Source organism: Dermochelys coriacea, chromosome 2 (genome assembly GCF_009764565.3).
Source record: "Dermochelys coriacea isolate rDerCor1 chromosome 2, rDerCor1.pri.v4, whole genome shotgun sequence".
NCBI classification, from domain to species: domain Eukaryota; kingdom Metazoa; phylum Chordata; order Testudines; family Dermochelyidae; genus Dermochelys; species Dermochelys coriacea.
This window is the reverse complement of record NC_050069.1, coordinates 41,622,138-41,647,703: the sequence shown is the minus strand read 5'-3', so window position 1 is coordinate 41,647,703 and position 25,566 is coordinate 41,622,138. Positions and strand designations below refer to the sequence as shown.

Here is a 25,566-nt window from a genome sequence, read left to right as displayed (position 1 = left end):
CCTTGGTTTTAAGTAAATACAGCCCTTAGAATCATTTCATAGGCCATATTTACACTACAAAATTATGTCGACCTAACTTATATTGGCAAACCAGTCACAGCAGTTATTAAATTGCTTGTGTGTATGCACACTCAGCTCTGTGTCAGTGGTGTATGTCCTCACCAGGAGCGCTAGTATCTATTTTATTGTCATTGTGGGACAGCTCTTGAAAGCCAGTAACAGTCCATGTAAGCAACACAGGGTCTACACTGACACTGTGTCAACCTAATTACATGGCCCGTGACTCTACACTGCTGGGGAGGTGTTACTAAATTGGTGTAGAGAGGCTCTTATATCGGCAGGAGCCAAATTTAAGTGAAGAAACAGCTAGGTCAACATAAGATGTTGATGTGATTAGGCCATCAGCCACACTATCAGAGGCTCGTTCACCTGCGCATCTACCAATGTGATATATGCCATCATGTGCCAGCAATGCCCTTCTGCCATGTACATTGGTCAAACTGGACAGTCTCTACGTAAAAGAATGAATGGACACAAATCAGACGTCAAGAATTATAACATTCAAAAACCAGTTGGAGAACACTTCAGTCTCTCTGGTCACTCAATTACAGACCTAAGAGTGGCTATCCTTCAACAAAAAAGCTTCAAAAACAGACTCCAACGAGAGACTGCTGAATTGGAAATTAATTTGCAAACTGGATACAATTAATTTAGGCTTGAATAGAGACTGGGAATGGATGAGTCATTACACAAAGTAAAACTATTTCCCCATGTTATTTCTCCCCCCCACTGTTCCTCAGATATTCTTGTTAACTGCTGGAAATAGCCTACCTTGCTTGTCACCATGAAAGGTTTTCCTCCTTCCCTCCCCCCCCCCCGCTGCTGGTGATGGCTTATCTTAAGTGATCACTCTCCTTACAGTGTGTATGATAAACCCATTGTTTCATGTTCTCTGTATGTGTATATCAATCTCCCCTCTGTTTTTTCCACCAAATGCATCCGATGAAGTGAGCTGTAGCTCACAAAAGCTTATGCTCTAATAAATTTATTAGTCTCTAAGGTGCCACAAGTACTCCTTTTCTTTTTGTGAATACAGACTAGCAGGGCTAATACTCTGAAACCACACATAGCAGTTTCAAAATAACTTATGTAAACTACAGTTCTCTCACTAACAGTTATAGGGATTTAGTGTCTACTCCAGGGAGCAGTTTGTGACACATAGATACACCCATACACAATAATGGGTGTTGTAGTGATTTGAGCACCTTCAAATTGCTCTACAGAAAGGTTTTCATGCTGCCTTGATGTCTTTAGCTCGCATGATTAGTCTTAGGGTATGTCTACACTATGGCAGCTAGTGCTGTAGTATAGACACTTTCTACATTGATGGAAAGGGTTTTTCCATCAATGCGGTTAATCCATCTCTCTGAGGGTAGCAGCATCTACATTGGGGGGGAAGGGGGAGGCGTTAGGTTAACTTAGCCATGGCACTCAAAGCGAGAAATTTTTTGCAGTCCAGAGCAACATAGCTAGGTCCATCTAATTTTAAATGTAGACTAGGCCTTAGTTTTGGAAATAAGGCTTTGTCTACACTAGCACCTTTGTTGGCCAGGGGTGAGAAAAAACACACCCCTGACCAACATAAGTTTCACCGACAAACACGCCAGTGTGGACAGCGCTATGTTGGCGGGAGACGTTCTCCTACCGACATAGCTACCGACGCTTGTTGGGACTGGTTTAATTATGCTGGCAGGAGAGCTCTCTCCCACCATGGGAGACCTTGGGCTCCATGGGAGACCTTGAAGCAGGGCAGCTGTAGCAGTACACAGACGACGCTGTAAGGTCTGAAGTGTAGACATAGCTCTAGGTGATATAGACCTGTATCTTTATAAATGATAAAATGAAACTTGAAGCTTTTTGACATGGGGGAATAGCCTGGTCTTTTCTCTCTCACATGTAGATTTCAGGCTTGGCTTAGCTGTGAGTCAGAATCTTTCACCTCTTTGTCCTCAGATGGCAGTCCAGGAAAGTGAGCAGGATACAATTTGGGGTGTCTTATTGATGTGAGAGAGCCTCCACTTCCTTCCACATGGTTAGAGTGTTCTGTAGGGATCAGTGTCCTCTTCCTCCACCTCGGGGGACACCCCAATATCTTCAAAGACCAATTAGCTGTTACAGCCTGGTAGCCACAAGTTACTTGGTCTTGAAGTCAAACTGAAGAGCCCAGGTTAGAGTGTACATGTCTTGCTACGGTTTGTTCATAACTGCTAACAGATGTCTCTTGAAAATAGGACACAAGAAGAGCCATATGATAAGGAGCTGGTAGGCAGACTTCTGCTTAGGCCCACAACATAGTATTTAAATATAGTTAATGACTTGTTAGCATATACACATCCACTCATTCCACATGTACTCAGGACAATGAAACAACACTGGGGAAGTAATGCTGAAAGATGGGGGCAGAGTCTAGGGCAAGTGGATGACCTTACCCTAATAACTGTTTGCCTCCAAGCCAGAAAGCTGCTTCGGACATCTAGTAACGCTAACATCATTAAACAGTTATTCAGGCCTAAATCCAAATGTGGCCTATGTTCTGTACTATTTTCTTTTACACATTTTTTCACTGTGGAATTTCAAAAAATGATGAAAAGAGGATATGAGACTTCAAGCTGTTACCACGAGCATCTGATTGTGAGGGGAGGTTGTTTCAATCTATTCTGAATCTTGTCATGCTCCTTTATTGGGCTCCCATGAAGTCATATTTTCCTTTATCTTAGGTACTTTTATGGCCTTTGTCACCATGTTGTCTGAGCACCTTACAATCTGTAATGTATTTATCCTCATAATGCCCCGTGAGGTAATGAAGTATCATCATCCCCATTTTATAGATGGGGAACTGAGGCACAGACAGATTGAGTGACTTGCTCAGGAGGGAACTGAACCCAAGTCCCAGGCTAGTTCCCTAAACACTGAGAAATCTTTCCTCTCTTTAAAATTTTTGCTTTTATTTTATTTATACAGGATGCACTGAAGGCCCAATTGATCTGGTGTTCGTGATTGATGGATCAAAAAGTCTCGGAGAGGATAATTTTGAAGTTGTAAAGGAATTTGTCTCTGGAATCCTGGATTCTCTTGAGATTTCTCCCAAAGCTGCTCGAGTTGGTTTGCTGCAGTATTCCACTCAAGTCCGCACAGAGTTCACATTAAGACAATTCAGCACAGCCAAAGACATGAAAAAAGCAGTATCCCAAATGAACTACATGGGGAAAGGCTCCATGACTGGACTTGCCTTGAAACAAATGTTTGAGAGAAGCTTTACTGAAGCAGAAGGGGCAAGGCCATTTTCAGCAGAAGTGCCCAGGGTGTCTATAGTGTTTACAGATGGACGAGCCCAAGATGAAGTCTCTGAGTGGGCCAGCAAAGCAAAGCAGAATGGTAATTTGTCACTGTTACTTTAAGGATGTTTATATTTATTTATTTTTCAAAGTATTTCAGCATATATTAATGAAGAGACAAGATTGCTGTAATGTACTAGTCAGTGCATGTAGCACTGCCCTCTGCTGGAGGGAATTATATTTTCCAAAAAGTTTGGTTTGCTGTCTAGGGCAGTGGTTTTCAAACTGCGGGTCACAACCCAGCACTGGTCAGCACCACCTACGGGGCCATTAAAAGTCCTGTCAGCAGTGCTGTCTAGCTAAGGCAGGCTAGTCCCTACCTGTTCTGACACCGCGCTGCGCCCCAGAAGCTGCCAGCAGCAGGTCCAGCTCCTAGACAGGGGAACCACAGGGCTCCGTGTGCTGCCCCCGCCCTGAGCACCGGCTCTGCATTCCCATTGGCCAGTAACCAGCCAATGGGAGCTGGGGGGCAGTGCCCACAGGCAAGAGCCGCTTGTGTACCTATGCCTAAGAGCTGGACCTGCTGCTGGCTGCTTCTGGGGCGCACTGCAGTGCCAGAACAGACAGGAAGCCTGCCTCTGTACCCCCACTGCGTGGCTGACTGGGAGACACCCGAGGTAAGCCCACACCCCAACCCCGTGCCACAATCCTCTGCCCCAGGTCTGAGCCCCCCCAAACCTGGAGCCCCTTCGTGCACCCCAAACTCCTCATCCCTGCCGCCAGCCCAGAGCACTGATTCCCTCCCATATCCCAACCCCCTACCCCCAGCCCAGAGCCCACTCCAACACCCTGAACCCCTCAATCCTGGCTCCATCCCACAGCCTTCACCTCCACATCTCAACCCTCTGCCCCAGACCTGAGCCCCTCCCACACCCTAAACCCCTCATCCCCAGCTCTGTTGGGTCACAGGCATCAACAATTTTCTTCAACTGGGTCACCAGAAAAAAAGTTTGAAAACCACTGGTCTAGGGGCTTTGCCACAAAGCACCTCATTGCAACTACTCCCGGGAAGTAATGAGTAAGTACCTCTGAGAGGGTCTAGAACCAAAAGAGGTTCTACTGAAGAACCAAATCAGCACAAGGCAGTTGCATTGGATAGCTTGAATGCTAAACTGTGCCCTGCATGTTTCCACTAAAGGTACTTGATTTAAATGGAGAATCGCAGATATTAGGAGCTTTATTAAATATTCCTTTTAACACATAATATTAATATAAAACACTGCACTCAAAATATCAGAAATATGTTGTTTCAGAGCCTTTGCTTTATGCTATAATTTTTAAAAATACAGCATAGACTTGGAAGGAATTATATGTTGCTATGATTGGGTGTCCACCCTGCACAAGACCAGAAGGGATTAAGGTGGTTAGGTGATCCAGTTAATGGCTCAGGCTCCACCTGAAGAGCCAGTGAACAGGATTAATTTGTTGAGGCTCAACTGGATGGGGATAGGAAGGGCCAGTATTAAACCCAGGAGCTAAGAGCAGCTGGGGGCTGCAGGGAAGTAGTCTCCAGTTACTCCCTGGGAGGAGGAGGAAGTTGTGCATCTAACAAACCCGGAGATGGGAAAGGGCCAGAATCATAGGACTGGAAGGGATCTTGAGACTCATTTTGTCCAGTCCCCTGCCCTCATGGCAGGACTAAGTATTATCTAGACCATTCTTGACAGGTGTTTGTCTAACCTGCTCTTCAAAATCTCCAATGATGGAGATTCCACAACCTCCCTAGGCAATTTATTCCAGTGCTTAACCACCCTGACAGTTAGGAAGTTTTTCCTAATGTCCAACCTAAATCTCCCTTGCTGCAATTTAAGCCCATTGCTTCTTGTCCTATCCTCAGAAGTTAAGAACAATTTTTCTCCCTCCTCCTTGTAATGCCTTTTATGTACTTGAAAACTGTTATCATGTTCCCTCTCAGTCTTCTCTTTTTCAGACTAAACAAATCAGGTACAGAAAGGCCCAGGGAAAAGGCAGTAAGGTCCTTGGCTGCTGATTAGAGGGTCCCTGAGCTGGAACCTAGAATAAAGGGTGGGCCTGGGTTTCCCTATTAGCCAGTAGGGAAGTGGCACAGACCAGGCAGGGGAGAGTGGACTGCCTGGGACAGTTTGGCCCAAAAGACTTTGATACCCTGGAAGGGGAGGACCATAGTGACCTGGCCAGAGGGCCAAGTCACAAAGAGGAAGCTGCAGCTCCTGCAGTGAGAGGGGCCACATGGTGAGAGAGGATGACGGATGGAGAGACTGTCAGAGGTGTGTGCAGCACCTGGAAGGAGCTAATCCCCAGAGCAGTCTGGAGGAGGTGCCCTGGAGGTGAGCTGATCCTGTGACAGTTGCTTTATTGTCCATATCCCACTGGTCTTGCTGAAAAAGAAACCCATTTTTTGTTATAGAGGTGGGCCTAGCAAGATGATAACTCGTGTTCAGATTTAATTGAAGACTGGTGATTTTGAACAGTAAGCATGGTCTACAATATGTTGTTGTTTGATTGTTTTGGGGGGGAGGGTTTTCATAAAACTGTAGCCTATGATCAAGATGGTAGAAATCAATTCTGTAAGGCACCCTTGGAAAAAATCACTTTTCCCACATAGTATCTACTAAATTTTTCAAAAAAAAAAAAAAAAAAGTACTTGTCTGTAAAATAGGAAATGTTTTGCAAGAGTCCCACTACTAACCTGGGCTGATGGACTGTGGCGCAAATAAAGCTGTCAGGACCTTAGAGAGGCTTCACACCTTGTTTTTTGATGTATCCACACAATGATAGCTTGTTGCACACCTGAATGCAGGCAGGGGCACCCATTTGTGCAACCAGTTTGGAGTGTGTCCTGATATGACTCTGCTAAGGAGAAAAGGGAAGAAGTGATGGTACAAGGAGATCAGGAAGAAACTGTGGAAAAATACAGAGTAGGAAGCAACAGAGCTAATAAACTTGTATTCACAAAGAAATGTCAACACCATGCCTCTTTCTGAAGCTTTGAAAATTAAACCAATAACTTATGGTTTCATGCACAGGAGTGAGTAGGCAGGATTTGGGACAGTGTATGGAAGAATTACAGGCCTTGACAAGTAAAAGATTTGGAGAGAAGTACAAGCCAACCCCACTTACTTTCAGTGAGAAACCTCAGCAGTGGATTGCTTTCACTGAGACACCAGGAGCCAAATATATCCCCAGTGTAATCCCACTGGGGGCAATGTAGTTTTGCTGAGCAGAAATTTGGCACTGAATGTTTTATCATTGTTAATGCCAAGTCTTTAAAAAGCAGCAGACCTCAGCATGAACAGTCCATTCGTTAAACTGAATCAACCTCTGTAATATGGTAGATGTTTTACTTTCCTGGCTAGCACAATGTCACCCAGGGTCTTAATAGAAAGCAGGACCCTGCTTAATAAAAATGTAGGCACTGGAGATGGAAGAGGTGTATTTACTATGTCATCACATCTAGTCTCCTGCATTGCCAGTGGAGGGTTGAAAGTGGTTATTCATAGTGAGTACATAGATGTTATCACACTGAACAGCAAAGGAAAGCAGATATACTAACCCCACACCCTACTTTTTATCTGAAACCAAGAAGCTGAAAAATTAATTTTTGTAATTGGCATCTGAAGCTCTCTTAAAAATTGCTTCAGTCCTTAAAAGGATAATTGTTGTGTGTTTTGGTTTTTTTAAATGACTAGGATCCCAGACAGATGTTCTGCACTCATTTCACAATGACTTTTTGCAGACAGGACAAGGACCAACTTTTAATCTTTTTAAATTCCAAAGCGGTCAGTGCAAGACGAGTGCATTTTCTAATGGCAGAAGTGATGTAACTAGAAATGAATATTCAGATCATGTGTAAACCAGAAGCAAAGAATTATTGCCAGCTGTTAGAAAACAGGAATATGAAGTGTGCTCTGCTTTGTGTGGTGTGAGTTTAAAATCTGTCTGAGAGGAATGTGAGCCATTGTCCCCAGCCCAGCTACCAAGATGTATTAAGACTAACTATGACATGAATCCCCTTAAACAATTGATCTTCTACTCTGTTTTCTTCCTTTCCCCTCCCTCCCTTGACAAAAAAAACAGACATCCAATGCAGGAGAGACTCTTACACCCAGGATCCCTGCCCCAGGACTCATTAATCTCCCCCAGCCCCATAAATGGCTCCTCTCTCTCAGTCCCTTCTCCCAGCATAAATTCTGTATTTCTCTTAGATGATCAAGAACTCCTAGATTCCAAGGCTCCAGATTAATCTACCTAGTTGACTGTATCAGACGACTATGTATTTAACAGTAGCAAACTACTGATCTCTTTCAGGATTCTGTCCCCTGCCTGCCTTGCTACTACATCAAGCCTATCTATCATTTCAGCAAAAAAGGAACTGGATCCTGTGTCCCTCCAGCTCTGTGTCCCTCCAGAGTCTCTCAGTGCTAGTGCTAAACTGATCAGAGGTGCTCTCTCTCCCTCAGTATGTTGCAGGCAGCGCTCTTTTGGGATTCATTTATCTTCAGTGGTAACCATATATCCATGCTTTCTTTAGCTGAAGAATTGTTTGTTAATAAAACTAACAGTAAAGCAGTCAGTTTCTACAGCATTTCAGATGTTATATTACTCAGTGTAACTAGGATTATTCATCCAACACAATCTTTGGAGTTACATGGCATGCACATTTATGGTGCTATAAGTAATCAATAATACATCTTCTTTTCACTTAATCTCTGAATTTTTAAAAATTTTGTTGTAGTAATAATGTGCAATTTCTCTTGCACCCAGGTATAACTATCTATGCTGTTGGAATAGGAAAAGCAATTGAGGAAGAATTACTGGAAATTGCTTCTGAGCCACCAGACAAACATCTTTTCTATGCTGAAGACTTCAGTACCATGGGGGAGATAAGTGAAAAAATAAAAAAACAAATCTGTGAAGGTACCACATGCCTCTTCCGTTGAGATATAAGAAAAGTGAACAGCCATTTCTCTTCTGTTTTTAATAAATGATGCATAAAATATACACTTAACCCCAGGAGGATTGGTAATGTTCCCCACCTTCCTTCAGGCTGCAGTTAGATCAGTGAACCCCACCCAGGCTAAACATGAGCTAATCCGTTAGGAATATTGGTGGGGGGGGAGGGAAATCCAAATGATGATTTATTGGGAGAACAATTGCTCTTCTGGTTTGTATGAGTCATGTTTAAAATGGTGTAGGGCAATGGTTCTCAAACTTTTTTTTCATGGACCACTTGAAAATTGCTGAGGGTCTCAGTGGACCACTTATTGATCTTTCCAAATGTTGTTTGTACCGTTAGCTAGCTATTGTAAAGTGCTTTGGATAAAAGCGCTATATAAAAAAAACTTAATTATTAACATTTTTTGTTCTACAAATAGAAGCACAAAACTCATATTTTAATATCAGTAGTCTTACCTTTCTAATGTGATGGATGTGCCTTCTCTCCCCGCCACCACAGCAGCCCCTGAGCTGGGGCTGGGAAGGAGTGGGGGTCTCTCCCTCTCTCCCCCGCTGTGGCAGCCACCAGGCTGGAGCTGGGAAGGAGGGGGTATCTCCCCCGCCGCGGAAGCGCCCGATCTGGGGCTGGGAAGTAGGGGGGTCTCTCCCTCTCTCCCCCACTGCAGCAGCCACCGAGCTGGGGCTGGGAAGGGGGGGTCTCCCCCGCTGTGGCAGCCACCAGGCTGGAGCTGGGAAGGAGGGGGTATCTCTCCCGCCGCGGAAGCGCCCGATCTGGGGCTGGGAAGTAGGGGGGTCTCTCCCTCTCTCCCCCACTGCGGCAGCCACCGAGCTGGGGCTGGGAAGGGGGGGTCTCCCCCGCTGCGGCAGCCCCTGATCTGGCGCTGGGAAGGAGGGCTGTCTCTCCCCGGCAGCCGCAGCTCTGGATCTGGGGAAAGTCACCTTTCTCTGGCCGCTGCAGCCCTGCACATCCCAAATTCCCCCCACCCTCTCTTCTCACCCCACTGCCCCCTCCCACTTAGATCTCACCAGAGATGTTAAGGCAATCACTTTTTAATCTTAAACTATTCATTTATAGTGTAAAGAGTTTCTTTATATGTTGAACTTCCAGTATAGCTTTTCAATGGAATAGCAGTTTTTTCTCTCCTTCCTTAAGCTCTCCTGTTAAAGCCATTCCACTGTATAAATAAATTAAATATGCATTGGAGCAGGTGGACTGGATCTTGTCACCGACTTCCCAGCTGAATGCCCTACCCACTGGGCTTATAGGGTCATCACATTCCCCCCAAGGCCACCACCTCACCTTACTTGTGTGTCTTCTGCGGGGTCCAGACACCTAATTAGTGGAGCCACATCTGCGCAGCTCCACTAATTAGGTGGGCGGCCCTTCATTTTCTTGTGTGCGGCCGCCCAGGTACGCATCTTAGAGAGAACTATCTGCGGACCACCTGAATGGAGCTTGCGAACCACTGGTGGTCCGCGGGCCATAGTTTGAGAACCTCCGGTGTAGGGGAATGTTGCCGATGTCTTGCTATGTAAGTCAATGGTAGGGCTCAGTAGCCCCCCCCCCCCAAAAAAAAAGTCTTCATGGCTATTATGCAGTGTTCACAACAGCAACAAAACAGTTCGATGTACCCAGGAAATAAACTGAAAAACAACCAGTTTGTGTGTCAAACCAGTCCTTTGATCCATGAGCGTAGAACCTGACTTTCCAAAATCCTTCCCCTCCCCCACCCCCACTGTGTCTCTAGCAGCCTTGCTCTAGACTGGCTTCCCAAAGCGTCTGTTCAAGAGGCCTGGGGATTCTGAGCTAAAATGGACCCCTGTTCACCAGGGACCTAATGACACCCCCGCACCCACTCGCACACGGCTGGTACTCAGTATTACTTGCTCATTCATATAAATGGCTGAAGTCACTTCCTGTAACAGGAGAATGAAGCCCAGGAACCCTAGAGGGTTCTTTGCTGTGCGAGATTGCCTAGTAGGAAGTAACACATTCCTCCTTTTAGGCAGGGCTTTGGGAGGAGTCAGGAAAACGAAGCTGACTGGGGACTCAGCATTTTTGCTGGAGGCGCCAGGACTAAGCCCTGCCCTTCATCTTAGGCCATCAAAAGAGTTCTTCTAAAGCTAGAAACACTTCAGCAACTGACTACTAATAACTTACAATTATATCAATTAACCTTATATCAACTAGCTGGGGGCCCTCCAGACTGTGTATCCCCTGCCTCTCCCCTATGGATCGTATTGCTATCTCCCATTGATATGCAAAATACTGAGATTGTAGAAGAGCAGTTCTATTCATATACCTGCATACACCTCTACCCCGATATAACACGAATTCAGATAGAACGCGGTAAAGCAGCGCTCGGGGGAGGAGGGGGGGGCGGAGCGCTCCGGTGGATCAAAGCAAGTTTGATATAACACAGTTTCACCTATAAGGTGGTAAGATTTTTTGGCTCCTGAGGACAGCATTATATCAGGGTAGATGTGTACTAGGTAGGCAAACACATGATGACAATTTCAGAAGCATAGGGAGATTCCAAGTTCAAAATTCTCGGGCAACTCTTCTAATAAATCTCTCTCCCTATCAAACATCCTTTAGATAGCTGCAGTGCTGTTCACCATAAATTTCATTTACTTTTCAGAAATGTGTTATTTGGTAAACCAAAAAATAAGTAAATCTTGCCCCTTTGAGGCAGTTTCCAAACTAGAAACTCTGTCTCTAGTGATGGGTCCATCTACCTCCTTGTTTTCTGCTGCACAGCTTCTCTCTTCATTCATCACAAATGGGTAATGCCTCTCACCTGCAGAATTGGGAGGCTGCCCAGGGTTGTTGCTGGAGGCTCCAGAACTAAGCACCACTCTTTAATGTGGGCCACCAGAAATTCCGCCCCAAGTGATGGAACAAATTGGCAGCTCAGTTTCTCATAACCACTTTGTTTTATTGATAAGTTTAATTTGTATTTGTTGTTGTGCAGCAACGACTTTTCCAGCAAGTTCCTCTCAACCTCCTCTCAGCTGAGGAATCAATGGCTCTAACCCTCTCGTTTCTCCCATGCAGCATCTCTCTAGCTGGCTTCCTGTACCCCCCGCATAGTAGCAGAGAAGCCCTTCAAGCATCAAGACAAATCGGAGCCTCAGAGGTCAAGTTATGCCCTGCTGCTGCAAGCCACCATTGCTGACTCTGGCAGGCCATAGGGGATTGAGTCAAACTGGCAAGCCAGAGTCACACGCACACAGCCCAAAGTTTGGATTCTGCTGTGGGGGGTTTGACCTGAAATTTTTCTGTAAAGGTTGACAAACATATAACTGACTTAAGGTTAGTTGATATAATTGTAAATTATTAGTAGTCAGTTGCCTAAGTGTTTCTAGCTTTAGAAGAACTCTTTTGATGGCCTAAGATGAAGGGCAGGGCTTAGTCCTGGCGCCTCCAGCAAAAATGCTGAGCCCGCTCTGAATTCCACTCAGGAGAGCCATTGCCAATTTGTTATGAATGAGGCGGGAAGCTGCTAACAGAAAATCATCAGGAAAGAAATATCATTTTTGTCATTGGAAGCTACTGTTCTGTGCAAAGAATAAAATAATTTTTTCTATTAATATCTTTCTCTTTTGGAAATTGTTTCTGCCAGCTTTGGAAGAGTCAGATCCCCATCAGGATCCACTGACATGGAGGCCTCACAAGACTGGTCCTCATTCTTCAGGTTAGATGCTTTAAATCTGTGTATCCCATTTTCACCTCATTTGGCTCCCCACTTAGCATTCTTCTCATGGCATCCTTTATAGAAAGTTCATCATTCACCCAGAGGGATACCCATACCAAAAAAAACCCACAAACCCTTTTTGGTCTTCTGAGCTTTGCTGCAACAAGCTTATGGTTGCATGCTCCCACCTTATCCCCCGTAGTAGTTTATTAGGATTCTGAAACTTCCACAGCAACCTTATACGTTGATGTACTTTAACACACTTTTTTATTTACATGATCATTTACTATTTAATAGACTCTAAAGTGCTCAGGCTTAACAGTAACCAATACAGAGCTGAAGTCCCTCTCCTGGCCTGGAATACAACACTTAAACAGTCTATCTACAATATACAATCTAATAGCTTAGCTTCTTTGTGTAAAATGCAAACTCTGAGTAGTACCTTACACCATTAGAAGTCCCGCTAAAATCTACTGGATTAAGGTGCTGATCAGTGGGTAAGTGGAAGAATCTGGCCTTAAATGAATAAGGTGTTACATACAAAATTCAATAGATGTGTTGCATAATCATGACCACAGTTCTGTCTTGGGGTTCCCTGCAGGATCTGAACCAGCCAGCATAGCCGTCACAGATCTCCTTGCCTGTTCCAATTTTGCAGTACATCACAAGTATCTTTTTGAAGAGGAGAGTGTTTCACAGTCAACAACAAGATCAGGTAATTAGTTACCATGGCTCAGGTAATCTTTAGGCAATTCCAGCCTTCTCCTTTGATTACACAGGTTAGAAAGACGTGTCAAGACTGGAAATTCATAAACAATGCCCGCCACAGAGTGGTGTTCCTTGCCTACCTGTTTCTTCATAGTACCCTCTCTAAGTGCATCCTCGTTGTGGTGATTACAGCTAAGTATTTAACTGGGATTTGATATGTGCATCTTTTGACAGTGATTATACTATGTTTTGGTGCCAGGAAAATATTGAACATACTCTGTATTTAGTAGCTACATTCTCTTGCAGATTCAGTATATTTAGATTACATGTCACTGTTTCTCTGAATGCCTTCTGTCTGCTTTTCCAGCAAACGCTTTAAAAGATAAGAAAGAGCAGTGCAACTGTGAAAATCTCATGACATTCCAGAACCATGCCAATGCTGAAGTAAAAAAACTAACCCAGCGATATATCCTTTCTGAATAATTATTTCCTGGATCACAGGTAGAAAGGAAATTATTTATAAGGGGAAGGAAGAGGGGGAAAGACAGTTACAATAAATGCTAATTAGGGCCACACACTTAAAACTCAAAGTCTCTGATGTCTCCTTGGACCCAAAAGCAATTTATTAACGGAAACAACTCTACTACTGTTTACACAGCTCTTACAATGACTTCAAATCCACAGCTTCTTCAATGAAAGGATCAAAGTTTTTATTCATAAATATGCATCCTAATGTTTCATAACCACTGAATAGCAAGAGAAGTCTACATCTTAGATCAGGTGAGTAGGGAGTATAAGAGGAGGCAAAAAAAAATGGAAACTGATTTTGAGACCATAATCCTATTCTCTGGATTTGGTTATTACTTCTACTGAAATTTTAATCCTCCATCGTACTATTTTTGAGTAGTGTTTATTGGCAACAGGAAACTCTTGTCTCAGAATACTGAGGAGAAGTCTCCTCCTGTGCTCAGGGAATAGCCACATGCAACAAGTCACTTAAAATAATTTCCAAATGAAAATGTCAGGATATTATAGAGAGAACAGTGATGATGACTGATTTTACACACACAAACCACTTTTGGCTTCAATTTTAATTATTTTAGTCTCCTCTTAGATGCCTAAGCCAGGTCAGCCCTTTCCTGCAACAAACTCTGGGAAAGGTTCACAGCTATGAATCCCAAGTAGCAACAGCCACTCCCTGCAGCCTGGAGTTAGGTGCCTAACTCCCTTTGAAAGTCAGTCTTGCTTAGGCCACAGCCATTCTACAAATTTTGTTTACTAGCTTAAACAGCAGCCAGATCAGCTTTCTGGCTTTTGTGGATCCCATTCTTACGCACACAACTCTCCCTCTGTGGATTCCACTAGGCAGCAGACAACCTAGTTAGGTGTTGCAAAGAATGAAAAATGGAGGGCTGAAGGGACCTTAAGAGGTCCTCAAGTCCAGTCCCCTGCAGAGGCCAGTCCTGGCAGGTGTTTGTGCAATGTATTTCTAAAAACATCCAAAAATGGGGAGTCCACGCTGAGCCCAAAGTCTTCTTTGTGGATCCAGCCCTTACCTTCTCTGTTCCCCATCTGTAAAATGGGGATAAATCATTTCATAAGTGTTGAGGATACACACACTAAAGATTATGAGGTGCTCAAATACTACAGTACTCATAACTACCTGTTTTCCTGTACTGTACCAGATTTATTTGTAGGTTAGGGACTTCATGTGTCTTCCATCTTAATCTAGTGTAAATAGTACATTTATATAGAAATAATGCTTCATAGCAGTAAGTAGCTTAAAGATTTGCACTAGCAAGGAACAAAGTTTCACTTCACTTTAAAATGCCAATAGAAGCCCCCTTTCTCCTATCACTGTGCTAAGCAGATATAAGCAGTGACCTGCAACTCTTGTTTATGGGTCCTTTTAGTAATACTAGTGGACAGCACATTTAAATGTAAGAGAACAAAACGTTTAGGGGTGATAAAGAAACCCAGTTGTAAAGTTCCATATTGGGCTCCATACAGCTTCCTTTGCCTAGCCCTGCATTGAAAAGGAGGAAATAGGGTTGAGCTGTGAAATACAAGGACGGAGGAGAATGATAGTAACAGACTACAAACCCCCACAACCAGGAGCATCTGCTGCAGTTATATTTTCTCTTCCCTCCATAATAAGTTGGGGACAAGAAGGCGGCTGGGGGGAGGCACTTAAATGACAATGAAAGAAAAATGTAGCAATTACATGCCAGAACGCTGAGTAAAAAAATATGCAGCGTTGTTCTGGATACAACAGACTATATTTGTTACAAATACAGGTGTGTACAATTTTAGAGGCTGCCATGACATGCTTGTCAAATTACTGTTATTTTAAAAAGGATTTCACCTTCCTTTGGTGGGTTGAAAATCAAATTAATATTTGAAGGACTTTCTGGCAAGTTTTTGTATACTACTGTGTATTCCAGATAGATTTTTCCTTAACTTATTAATACTGGAAGAAATAACTAAAAGAATGGAAGCCCTGGAAAACAGACTAAGATACTGATGAGTTCTTAACAGATGTATACACTGTACTGTATATTTATACATACAAGTTGCAACAAAGCAGTACAAAGCTATGTAGCACAAATCTTTTTGTGTTTGAGGGAAAAGGACATTTTTGGACCCAATATTTACATACTGAGGTGCAGCATCATATTGTTCTCTTGCATTGATTGCAGTAAGACAAATGTTGAAAGGAACTTATAAAAAAAAATTTAGTAACTAGAAAAATTTCTAAGTAGAATTTAACACTTGAATTTATAAACTATGCAATCTAATAAAATGCTTTTATTTTTAAATGGAAGCCTCCATGGTGTGTTTGGGTATTTTTAAGACTACTTACTGGTGTGTTACACAGGTCAGGCTAGTGATCACAATGGCTCACTTCTGGCTTAGGAACCTGACTCTAATATACTCTGTAAATTTTTGCTTCATTAGTTGTGCTCCATCTCTCACCCTCTCCATCATACTAAAAATATTAAGTGTGCAGCATAAATGTGATAAAACAATTTTTATATACTCTTATTTGCCTAGCATAAAACATTGTCTATAGAAAACTAGACATGAGGGAATGTGTAGACTAGCTTAATAGGTTTTTACTTGCATCACAAATGTATGCACTAACTCAAACTAGTGTTTTCTTGCAGTATTCCAGGTGTTTGAGCAGCATTCAAGTAACAGTTTGCGTGTGTGTGTGTTCTGGATGTAATAGGCAGATGGCAATCTCCTCTCACCTAGCACTCTAATCAGTGGGCAGAATTCACGGTTATTTGATCCCAGTCTATATCCTATCACATTGTAAACGCTTCAGGTCAAAGGTCTTTTCTTGTGTGCGTGCTATCTAGTCTACAGGGTGAGACATGCACCTTTCCTCCAGTTAAAGGGCAGAATAGGGGGCACTAAATGTTTCAGGGAGAATGGTCCTAGGGTGATCTTAAATTCAAATATTCCACTTTGAGAGCCATATAGAAGGTACTGTTTTCACTGAAGCAAATTCTCTCAGGCTAGACAATCCTACGCTTGTTGGATAACTCAACAGTAGAGCTGAGCAAATTAATGTGGTAGTCAAACCAAAAAATGTGATTAGTTTCAAAGTGACACTGAATTTGTTTCTTACCACAACAAAACCCCACATTTAAACTGAGCAATGCTGGGCAAAAGCTTTGCTGAACTGCAATTTCACCCTCTCTTCCAGTCTCTGAAAAGATCTAGCACATGTGGGTGCCTTTTTGTCATGAGTGAATCTTACATGGCTTAGTCCACAACTGTGACAGCAAATGTTCTCTCAGGAGAACATAGACACTTTTACAGATGAAAACCAGCTCATCCCCAAGAAACCTGAAGGCTGTTTTCTCTCCCTCCCAAAATCCTTTAGTTTGTTGCTGCCGTCCTCTCTCCTTGGACAATATTTTATATTCCTTTTTTCTTGCTCTGAAGGTAAAAACTGAAAGTACAGAGAAGCAGTATACATGTTCCCTTTTGATTTCAGCTTGTCAAAATAGTAATTTCCTAGCTCTTTCCAAAAAAAGCAGTAGCCTTTTCTGCACATTCTTGTTAAAGAGCAGTTCATCCATTGTGAGGATGCAAACATTACAGTATTCAGAGTAGCAGCCGTGTTAGTCTGTATTCGCAAAAAGAAAAGGAGTACTTGTGGCACCTTAGAGACTAACAAATTTATTAGAGCATAAGCTTTCGTGAGCTACAGCATGCATCCGATGAAGTGAGCTGTAGCTCACGAAAGCTTATGCTCTAATAAATTTGTTAGTCTCTAAGGTGCCACAAGTACTCCTTTTCTTTTTGCGAAACATTACAGTAGTAAGTTTGTGGGGTTAAGTGACATCCCTCCATGCAGACTCAAGAGTAATGGTTTTCAGTTCCTGGTACCACCAAATTTTGCATGTGTTTACAACTTACAGCAGCTGAAAGTACCAAAAAGATGCTTGAAGACTGAACAATTACATAAATCTTGCATGAATGTATACAGCTTTACAAAGCTGTATAAGCTATCTAATTAAGTAGAATTCATTTTTGAGAATGAATAGATTTTCAAAAGTATTTACTGTTTTGGACTCATTCTTAATACAAGTCTCCCCTTGCAACATGCTAACTGGTAAAGAAAAACATGACTGTTACAACGGTAGTCTCTGAAACTAGACAGAAGCAGTAAGTGATGGGATTCTGTAATCGTGCTCTTAGATTGCAAACAATTCTGTATCCAATATTGGTTTTTGCTAAGGATCCATTTGTTCTTCAGACTGGTCAAAGAAAACTTAACTAAAAGTCTAACAGAAGCTCTATTTAAGTAAGAGGTTTCAAATCTGACATTTAGCTCACACCCCCCCCTTTCTAGAACTGGGAACTGAGTCCAGTTTCATCTTACGTGCTTCCTAGCATACATGAAGAGTTTGTTGTTAACAGCATTAGTATGTGCTCATGGGAGTTTATAGATGCACAAAATATGCAAATATGCCTATAATTGAACAAATATGGTGGCTGATGGATCCTGGAACACAGTCTCCCCCATCTTCCCAGAACTTTAAATCTCAGAACGTTTAAATACAGGTAATGGATTAACTGACATCTAACATACAAATTAAGTGGTATCCAATTTCAATGATGCAAATTTAAACAGGCAAATTTTACATTCAAAGTCATTTTTAAAAAACTTCCTCGAGAGGATTCTAACACAGATTCAAAGATCAATGGGGTTAATTCTTCCAGTATCAGAGGATTTAGCTAAGTAACTTCATTCAGGTTTTATTGTGACTGTAATGGACGTCACTTGCAAAGATTCTTACAGTTCAGAACAGATTTATTAATAATCAATGACTGATTCAGCATACATCAAAAGGGGAAATACACATATACAGAATTGTAGTAAGGTGTATTTTGTATGGCTCTATTAAAGATACATTGCTGAAAAGTTGAAACCACCTATGAGAGAAGTTGTATTGTTATTGTGTATTATTTTTGCTAGATGTCTGCAGAGAGCTGACCTCACTTCTAAATACTGCTTATTTGTATTAAAATAGCACCAGTGATCAGGGCTTCAGAGAAAGATGGTCCTGTCCATAAGCAGAGACCCAACGTTTTCAAGTATAACTAGTGATCTGGGTAAATCTCCTTAAAAAAAAAAAAAAAAAAAGGATCATCTGTAGATGGGATGCATAGTACTTTCTAAAAAAAGTCCCTTTATGTCGTCTAAAGTTGGGCACTCAGCCTAGTCACTTAAAAAAAAAAATCTATACCTCATTGTAGCTTAGATTTTATAAGCACTATTTTAAAACACTGAAATGAATTCTCCCTTTAGAAATATAGGCTCACATTAGATTTGGGTGAACAAGGCATTTCAATTGAGTAGGTATATTAGCATGAATAGACCCAAAACATGAAACCAAAAAGAATGAAACCATAAGAAGAGTTGTGTCAAACTTGTAGCGACCCTTCAAAATACCAGTGTTCTCATTTAAGGTTTGGGCTAAAGCAAAAAAAAAAAATAATTCTTAATTGGGTACCAGGTGCAATAAATAATGGGCTATGGAAGAAACTCCTTCATCTGGCCTTAGGTAAGTTCTGATAATTGGTAATATCACGTTTATTAAAAGCATATATAAAAAAAGTAAACTCTTCAAGGATTCACTGCTAATACCTACCTGACCAAGTTGGAGCTGACCAATATAGGGCTAAAGCCAAAGATGCCTCCCTAGACCATTTGTAAGTATCTTGATCAAATGCTTATAAATGTTTTGTTACTCCTTGAATGTAGTAAATTGCTTGTTGTTTGGGCTTTTTAGGCACATTTAGAGCAATTTTATAAATACCATTCAGTCTTTAGATTTAATGAAGGATTTATGGTTAAATTATACCCTACATAAATAATTCCAACACTCCCCTGGGAATGAAAAAAAACTAGTCTCATCTCTTCTTTCCTGGATCTTAAAAAAAGAATTAATTTAGTTCAAAGCAGCCTCTTCCTTCTATATATTTTTAAACAAAATTCTCCCAACCATTCCCTTTGCTTATCTACCTCAGACTTACATCAAATGAAATTAAGATCAAGTTTTTAGGTTGTTTTATGTCCTACTCCTCTTGAATTAACCACACAACAAAATAAAGCACAAACTATTAGGATTTTCAGGAATTCTTATTCTATTTGCCCTATTCAAATCCAAAGCCTTTGGAAAGTTTTAGACTGTTTTTTGTAGAACACTTTTCTAACGGAAAAGGAGGCACAGTCATGGTAATCAGTCTCTATTTGCACACTTGTGCCCGAAACTAGTAACAGTATAAATTAATACAAAATACAGGGTTTTTAAAACAAGTCTGTAACCAGTTTTATTATAGAAAGGATGACAGCTCTCCAGCTTTTACTTCTCAGTGGTCTGCTCTGGCATGCTTCTAATGATGTCAGAATCGCCTGTAAATAGAAAAATAAGCCATATTCAATCTCAGGAAAGGCGCTACAGCAAAATCCATTTACAAATACAGGACAACTATCTTTCAGAGTAGCAGCCATGTTAGTCTGTATTCGCAAAAAGAAAAGGAGTACTTGTGGCACCTTAGAGACTAACAAATTTATTAGAGCATAAGTTTTCGTGAGCTACAGCTCACTTCATCGGATGCATTTTGATGCAGTGAGCTGTAGCTCACGAAAGCTTATGCTCTAATAAATTTGTTAGTCTCTAAGGTGCCACAAGTACTCCTTTTCTTAGGACAACTATCTGGAAGCTATTTTAAGTTTGCCATTCCAAAATGACCAATATCTTCCACTTACAAATCTGTTAGAATTTTCAAAAGCCAAGTTATATCACATTAAATTAAAAACTCAAGGTGTTGGCACCAACAAATAGTTTTGAAGGATAGTATACTTCTGAGTATGGTCTCAATCTCTGAAATGTTTTCCTTTTAAAAAACAAGATGTCAAAGCTGTTTCCATCTAAATTATACTAAAGGTACAACACAAAATGACAATACAGATCACTAACCATTAAAAACACAGAACTAGAGAAACAAGCAAGTCCTGAGGATACACTGTAGAATTTTAATATAGCAAGTGACTAGCCTGATCATTGAAATATAGGATAGGGACAATATTTGCAGTATATGGAATACCAACTCAAAACAGAGATACTATACAGACTTAAAAAGAAAAGGAGTACTTGTGGCACCTTACAGACTAACAAATTTATTAGAGCATAAGCTTTCGTGAGCTACAGCTCACTTCATCGGATGCCAATACAGACTTAAGAGCTAAATTATACAACTTAAAATAAAGTGTTGCATGTAACTATATTAATGTATCCGATGAAGTGAGCTGTAGCTCACGAAAGCTTATGCTCTAATAAATTTGTTAGTCTCTAAGGTGCCACAAGTACTCCTTTTCTTTTTGCGAATACAGACTAACACGGCTGCTACTCTGAAACCTATATTAAAATAGTTATTCACAAGTCAAACCTGAAGCAGCAGGTTATAAATTAGATTTTGCTGGAATTAGTTTGAGAGCAAAATATACTGTATTCATATCATACGCACAATAAGCAGATACAACTACAGTGAAAATTCAAATGGTCACTCAAGGACAACTCCGTAGAGATATATATAGAAATGCAGTGAAATCCATCTTTAAGCAGCCATTCAAAGTGGCTGACAAAACAGCAACTAAACAAGACACCATCTAAAACAGAACAGGATTGGACTATGTTTAAAGATACTTTGGGGTAAATATAGACAAGAAATTGCTTAAGAGTGTTCATCTTAGAGGTTTAACAGTCAGCCTTTAGGCCCAGAGATACCACCAGCCAATGGTAATTATCTTTGTTCACTGCTGACGCCATTCATTTAAAATGAGAAAGGTTAGAGCAGTGGTTCTCAAACTTTTTTTAAAACTGGTGATCCCTTTCACACAGCAAGCCTGAGTGAACCCTCCTCCCTCCCCCCCGTAAATTAAAAACACCTTTTTATATATTTAACACCATTATAAATGCTGGATCCAAAGCGGGGTTTGGGCTGGAGGCTGACAGCTCACGACCCCCCCATGTAATAGCCTCGTGACCCCCTGAGGGGTCCCGACCCCCACTTTGAGAACCCCTGGGTTAGAGCATTTAGCAATCCTGTTCACTTTCAAGCTTAGATGTCCAATAAGAAAAACTGAATTAGAGATATTTCCAAACCATATCAACTGGCCAATTCTAAACAGGATTAGCACAGACTGCAAAGTATTCTAAAGATCCCCATTCCTGGTGGGAAAAATAGCTTGCTGAGCTGAAGCAAGCCCAATAAAGAAAATATGCTGTTTGTTTGTTTGTAATGTTCTGTGTCATGGAAGTCCTGTCCAGGCCCTGGATCCTGGTATTAAACAGAATGGCAAATCCAGTTAATGTTTTGTGGTGATGGAGTCGTATATAAGCAAGACGCTAGAACACATACCTGGATCAATGATAGCCAGCGTGCACACTCTGTAGTATTTTCCACATGCTGTACCCAACTCAATGTTGTTGCCGCTGTAGTGATGCACACCAGTCTTTGCCAACATAGCATAGTACTCAATCTCTGATTTTCTGAGAATTAAGAAACTATGCATCAGAAAATGGTACACTCACTCATTCCCATCAAATGAATCCTTCAATGGAATGTTATTAGACCAGTTTGAATCCTAACTGGACTTCCAAAGTTTTATATTATTGAGCAGTGAAGTTAGTTTTATTCTTCCACTTGAGGTGTGTGTTGGGGGGCAGTCACCATCTTTCCCCCAAGGAGAGCCTGACTTCCCAATCACAGCTTTGGGATATAGGGGTCCGATTCTGTTAGTCAGGAATGAGGTTTGGCAGCTCTGGTTAGTGCAGATGTCTTTTCCAAGAAAGGCCCCAAGAGCTGCTCAAATAGCAAGTAGGCTCCTTTATACAGGGGAAAAGGGCTGACAGGAGATGCAAAAGTAGACTGCTGACAGGAAGTGGGAGTGAACAGGACTACTTGATAGGTTGGTCATTGGAACCTGTAGCTGATGAGTAAGGCTGCGAGTGTGTCATGGACATCACGGATTCCGTGACTTTCCAGGACCTCAGAAACCTCTGCCCCAGCAGCGACCAGGGCCTGGCCGCTGCCGGGGCAGTTTTGTGCCACCATGCTCCCTCCCCCAGCAGCTGCAGGGGTTTGGGTGTGGAAGGGGGCTCAGGACTGGGGTTGGTGTACAAGAAGGGTGAGGGCTCTGGGCAGCACTTACCTTAGTGGGGCTCCCCAGAAGCAGCATCATGTCCCTCCTCCAGCTCCTAATCCACCTGCAGGCACTGCCATGGTTCCCAGGCAATGGGAACTACGGAGCTGGTGTTCAGGGCAGAGCAGAGTTGCCTGGCCACACCTCCACTTAGGAGCTGAGGAAAGGACATCACCACTTCTGGGGAGCTGTGCAGAACCAGGTAGGGAGCCTGCCATCCCTCACCAGCAGTGGTCCCGGGCTGCTCCCCCCAGAGACCCTCAGACCACTCTCCTGTCAGGGGTATATAGTACAAGTCATGGACAGGTCAGCAGATGTGAATTTTTGTTTACTCCCCATGACTTATCCACGAATTTTACTAAAAATGCCCATGACTAAAATGTAGCCTTACCGATGAGGGCTGGGGAAGGCAGGTGGCCAGATGCTAAGCAGACAGGGAAGCAGAAACCTGGGCTTCTGGTGGTGACAGAAGCATTAGAGTGAATTATGTCCAGTTCTTTCACGTTCCTAGCTTGCCCCTTTTTCACCTGGCCTCTATAAGCTGCAGGTCTTGTCAACCACCACTGGTCCCCTCCAGCAATCCAAATTAGATGCAGATCCACATCAACCTGTCTCCCCCCCCCCCCCCCCCACCCCAACCCGAATAGCTCCAGCCACTACAGGGTCTGGATCCCTTTTCTGCATCTTGAAACTCCTCAAAAAGTTATTTTCAAAGCCACCAAATCCCTATTTTATGACAGACAGGATCCAGCGCACACAGCATGAGGATTCAAAATAGGGAGGGGAGAGGAAGAGGCATAGAAGCCATTTCAGATTCCTTCTTCACCTGCTTAACAACCACTTTGCTACACCCTTATTATTTGAATCATATCAGGTGTAGAAAGTTTTTCTTTAATATAAGCTTCCTTTGCTGGGCAGCATAATTTAAAAGCACTTTACAGGCTCAGTCCTGCATTGTTTGCACAAGCAACTTGCACCAGAGATCCAGCACTGTTTTGCAGCAAATATTACAACATTGTAGAACTAGGACAGGACAGTTCAGTGCACTGTACTAAAAAAAACATTCACACTGTGAACAGCATAAAACAGATGTGGATAAAGTTATCTTTCTAAAACCAGTTTTCAGGAAGTCCAATTTCCAACATAACAGTACCTACCTCAAAGCAGGACAGTTGTTGGCTAGGATGACCAACTTGGCTTTGCCCTGCCGAATCATTTTCAGAGTCTGTTTGTACCCAAGCACATATTTACCACTTTTCATAACCAGTTGAAGCCTTGAGTTTATGGACTCCAGCGACTTTTTCTGTAACAGAGTTAAAATACATGGAATAATGCAGATTAACACAGAGAATGAACAATTTTAGAAAGCTTTAACTGAACAAGTCTTTTGGTTCACTAAGCTTTCTACTATTTACAGTTCAAAAGATTAAGTAGCTCATATCTAAATATCTAAGAAGTTAAGAAAGAGCTTATCAATAACATAAAAGTTTCTTGTTTTATCATATGACAACATTCCTCAGACTACAAGGTAGTCCCCGTATTTATACCTCTTAAATGCAAGGAGAAATTAACTGACAATTTTTTAAAAAGCTGCTATACAAATGATGTGGTATTATTCTGAACTTCCAGCCTGACCCTACCCTTTTCAGTGTCAGAACATTTGCGGGATCCTTCACTCAAAGGTCCTTTTTCAATTTACCAAGGCTAAGGCAAGTTTAGAAAGAATCCTCCAGTTCCCCCATTTTGAATTGCAGTCTGACCATTAGACCCTGTCCTGCGTCTACATTCCATGCAATACAACCAGGACAGCGATCACTATCAACAGCATGCTGAAGTGATTTTTCTGTAATGCTTTGCGGCATATTGCAACCAGGCAGTGAATTTTGTAGTTACAGAGGACATCTTACAGCATGCTACAGCTCAGCGGTAGCTCACGAAAGCCGATGCTCAAATCAATGTGTTAGTCTCGAAGGTGCCACAAGTCCTCCTTTTCTTTTTGCGGATACAGACTAACACGGCTGCTACTCCGAAACCCGTCTTACAGCGTGACTCCCATGCTTTCGAGTGTACAATACTCGTCACGAGCTAGAGCAAAGCTAGAGCAGAGCGGGCGCTGAAATGCTCCGACCCTCACCCACGCTTTGCTCTAGAATAACTCGGCAATAACCGAGCCCGACCGCGCAAAGCCCCCAGGGGAGGAGATCGCCGCGCGAGGGAATCTCTGGCGGACGGCGACAGCGGGGGGGGGGCCCACCACAGCTAAGGGGACGATACCGCCCTGCGCCAGCGCCTCCTCCGAGCTGAAGGAGCCCGGGGGAGGCCTCCCACAGCGACCGGGGGCAGCCTGCTCCGCTCCCCTCATTCATTGGGTCCCCAGCCCCGGGGCAGCCCGGGGACCTCTGGCCGCTCCCCCGCCCCCCAACAGCCGCCTCGGGAGACCCGGCCACCCCCCCGCCGGCAGCTGCCCCGCGCCCGCCACGTGAGCCCAGGCCCGCCCCGCTCACTCACCGTTTTCTTCGCGGCCACCATGTTGCTGCCTCGTGTCGGGTCCGGCGGGAGCTGAAACACAAGGAGGAAGGGTTAGTCCCTAGCGCCGGCCCGCGGCGCCCCGGCCCGGCCCGGCCCGGCCCCGCAGAGCCCCGCTCACCCGAGACGCGCCTCCAAGATGGCCGGGCAACAAGAAAGGAAGAAACTCCCCCCATGCAGCGTATTTCCCCCCGATGCCCGGCGTGAAATCTCGCGAGACGTTAGTTTACTCCGCCCCTTCTGGGTTGCAATGCGCCTGCGTCAGAATGCCGAGGCCGCTCTGCGCGGTGGTTTTCCGGAGGGGGGGCTGCGGGGGGAGGAAAGGCTCTGTACGGGGGGGCTGGCTCGGGGGGCAGCTGCTGCTGCTGGGCTCGGGCTCTGTAAGGGGTGGGGGAGAGTAGCTCAGGGTGAGGGGCTGGTACTCTGGCTGGGGGGAAAAGAGGGACTGATTTTGTGGACGCCTGGTCCTTTGGCTCGGCTCAGCCTGGACCTGGGATTGTTCTGTGACTGCCCTGAGAGGCAGAGGCCCAGTTCATTAGAAAAACGAAAAGGAGGACTTGTGGCACCTTAGAGA

General features: G+C 43.1%; 2 protein-coding genes and 1 non-coding gene across 11 annotated transcripts in view; 1 reads left to right on the top strand and 2 right to left on the bottom strand.

The window, feature by feature from the left end:
- MATN2 (matrilin 2) overlaps nt 1-15,560 on the top strand; it is a 122,647-nt gene extending 107,087 nt beyond the window's left edge. For all 9 annotated transcript variants that reach the window (XM_043507560.1, XM_043507558.1, XM_043507561.1 and 6 more), the window contains 6 exons: nt 3,022-3,435; nt 8,139-8,291; nt 11,957-12,028; nt 12,630-12,743; nt 13,104-13,202; nt 15,208-15,560. In XM_043507560.1, coding sequence (XP_043363495.1) covers nt 3,022-3,435; nt 8,139-8,291; nt 11,957-12,028; nt 12,630-12,743; nt 13,104-13,202; nt 15,208-15,260 — 905 coding nt within the window. In that variant the 3' untranslated portion in view covers nt 15,261-15,560. The remainder of the gene's footprint in view (nt 1-3,021; nt 3,436-8,138; nt 8,292-11,956; nt 12,029-12,629; nt 12,744-13,103; nt 13,203-15,207) is intronic.
- Nucleotides 15,561-19,565: 4,005 nt separating this feature from the next.
- RPL30 (ribosomal protein L30) lies at nt 19,566-25,218 on the bottom strand. The gene is made up of 5 exons (XM_038392653.2): nt 25,114-25,218; nt 24,975-25,025; nt 23,624-23,769; nt 21,683-21,813; nt 19,566-19,673 (listed from the first exon to the last, which is right to left on the bottom strand). Exons 2-5 carry the CDS (start codon nt 24,993-24,995, stop codon nt 19,624-19,626), a joined length of 348 nt encoding a protein of 115 aa, XP_038248581.1. The 5' UTR covers nt 24,996-25,025; nt 25,114-25,218; the 3' UTR covers nt 19,566-19,623.
- On the bottom strand, nt 20,229-20,356 carry LOC119852342. The gene has a single exon (XR_005291610.1). It is a non-coding gene; the product is annotated as a small nucleolar RNA SNORA72 (small nucleolar RNA).
- Nucleotides 25,219-25,566: the final 348 nt, after the last annotated feature.

What these genes read in the sequence shown, in the direction of transcription:
- RPL30 (XM_038392653.2), bottom strand. Translation starts at nt 24,995, where the DNA reads ATGGTGGCCGCGAAGAAAACG. An exon ending in TGGTGGCCGCGAAGAAAACG is followed by an intron (nt 23,770 to 24,974) that starts GTGAGTGAGCGG and finishes ACTCTGTTACAG; the next exon opens with AAAAAGTCGCTGGAGTCCAT. An exon ending in GCTGGCTATCATTGATCCAG is followed by an intron (nt 19,674 to 21,682) that starts GTATGTGTTCTA and finishes TTCTATTTACAG; the next exon opens with GCGATTCTGACATCATTAGA.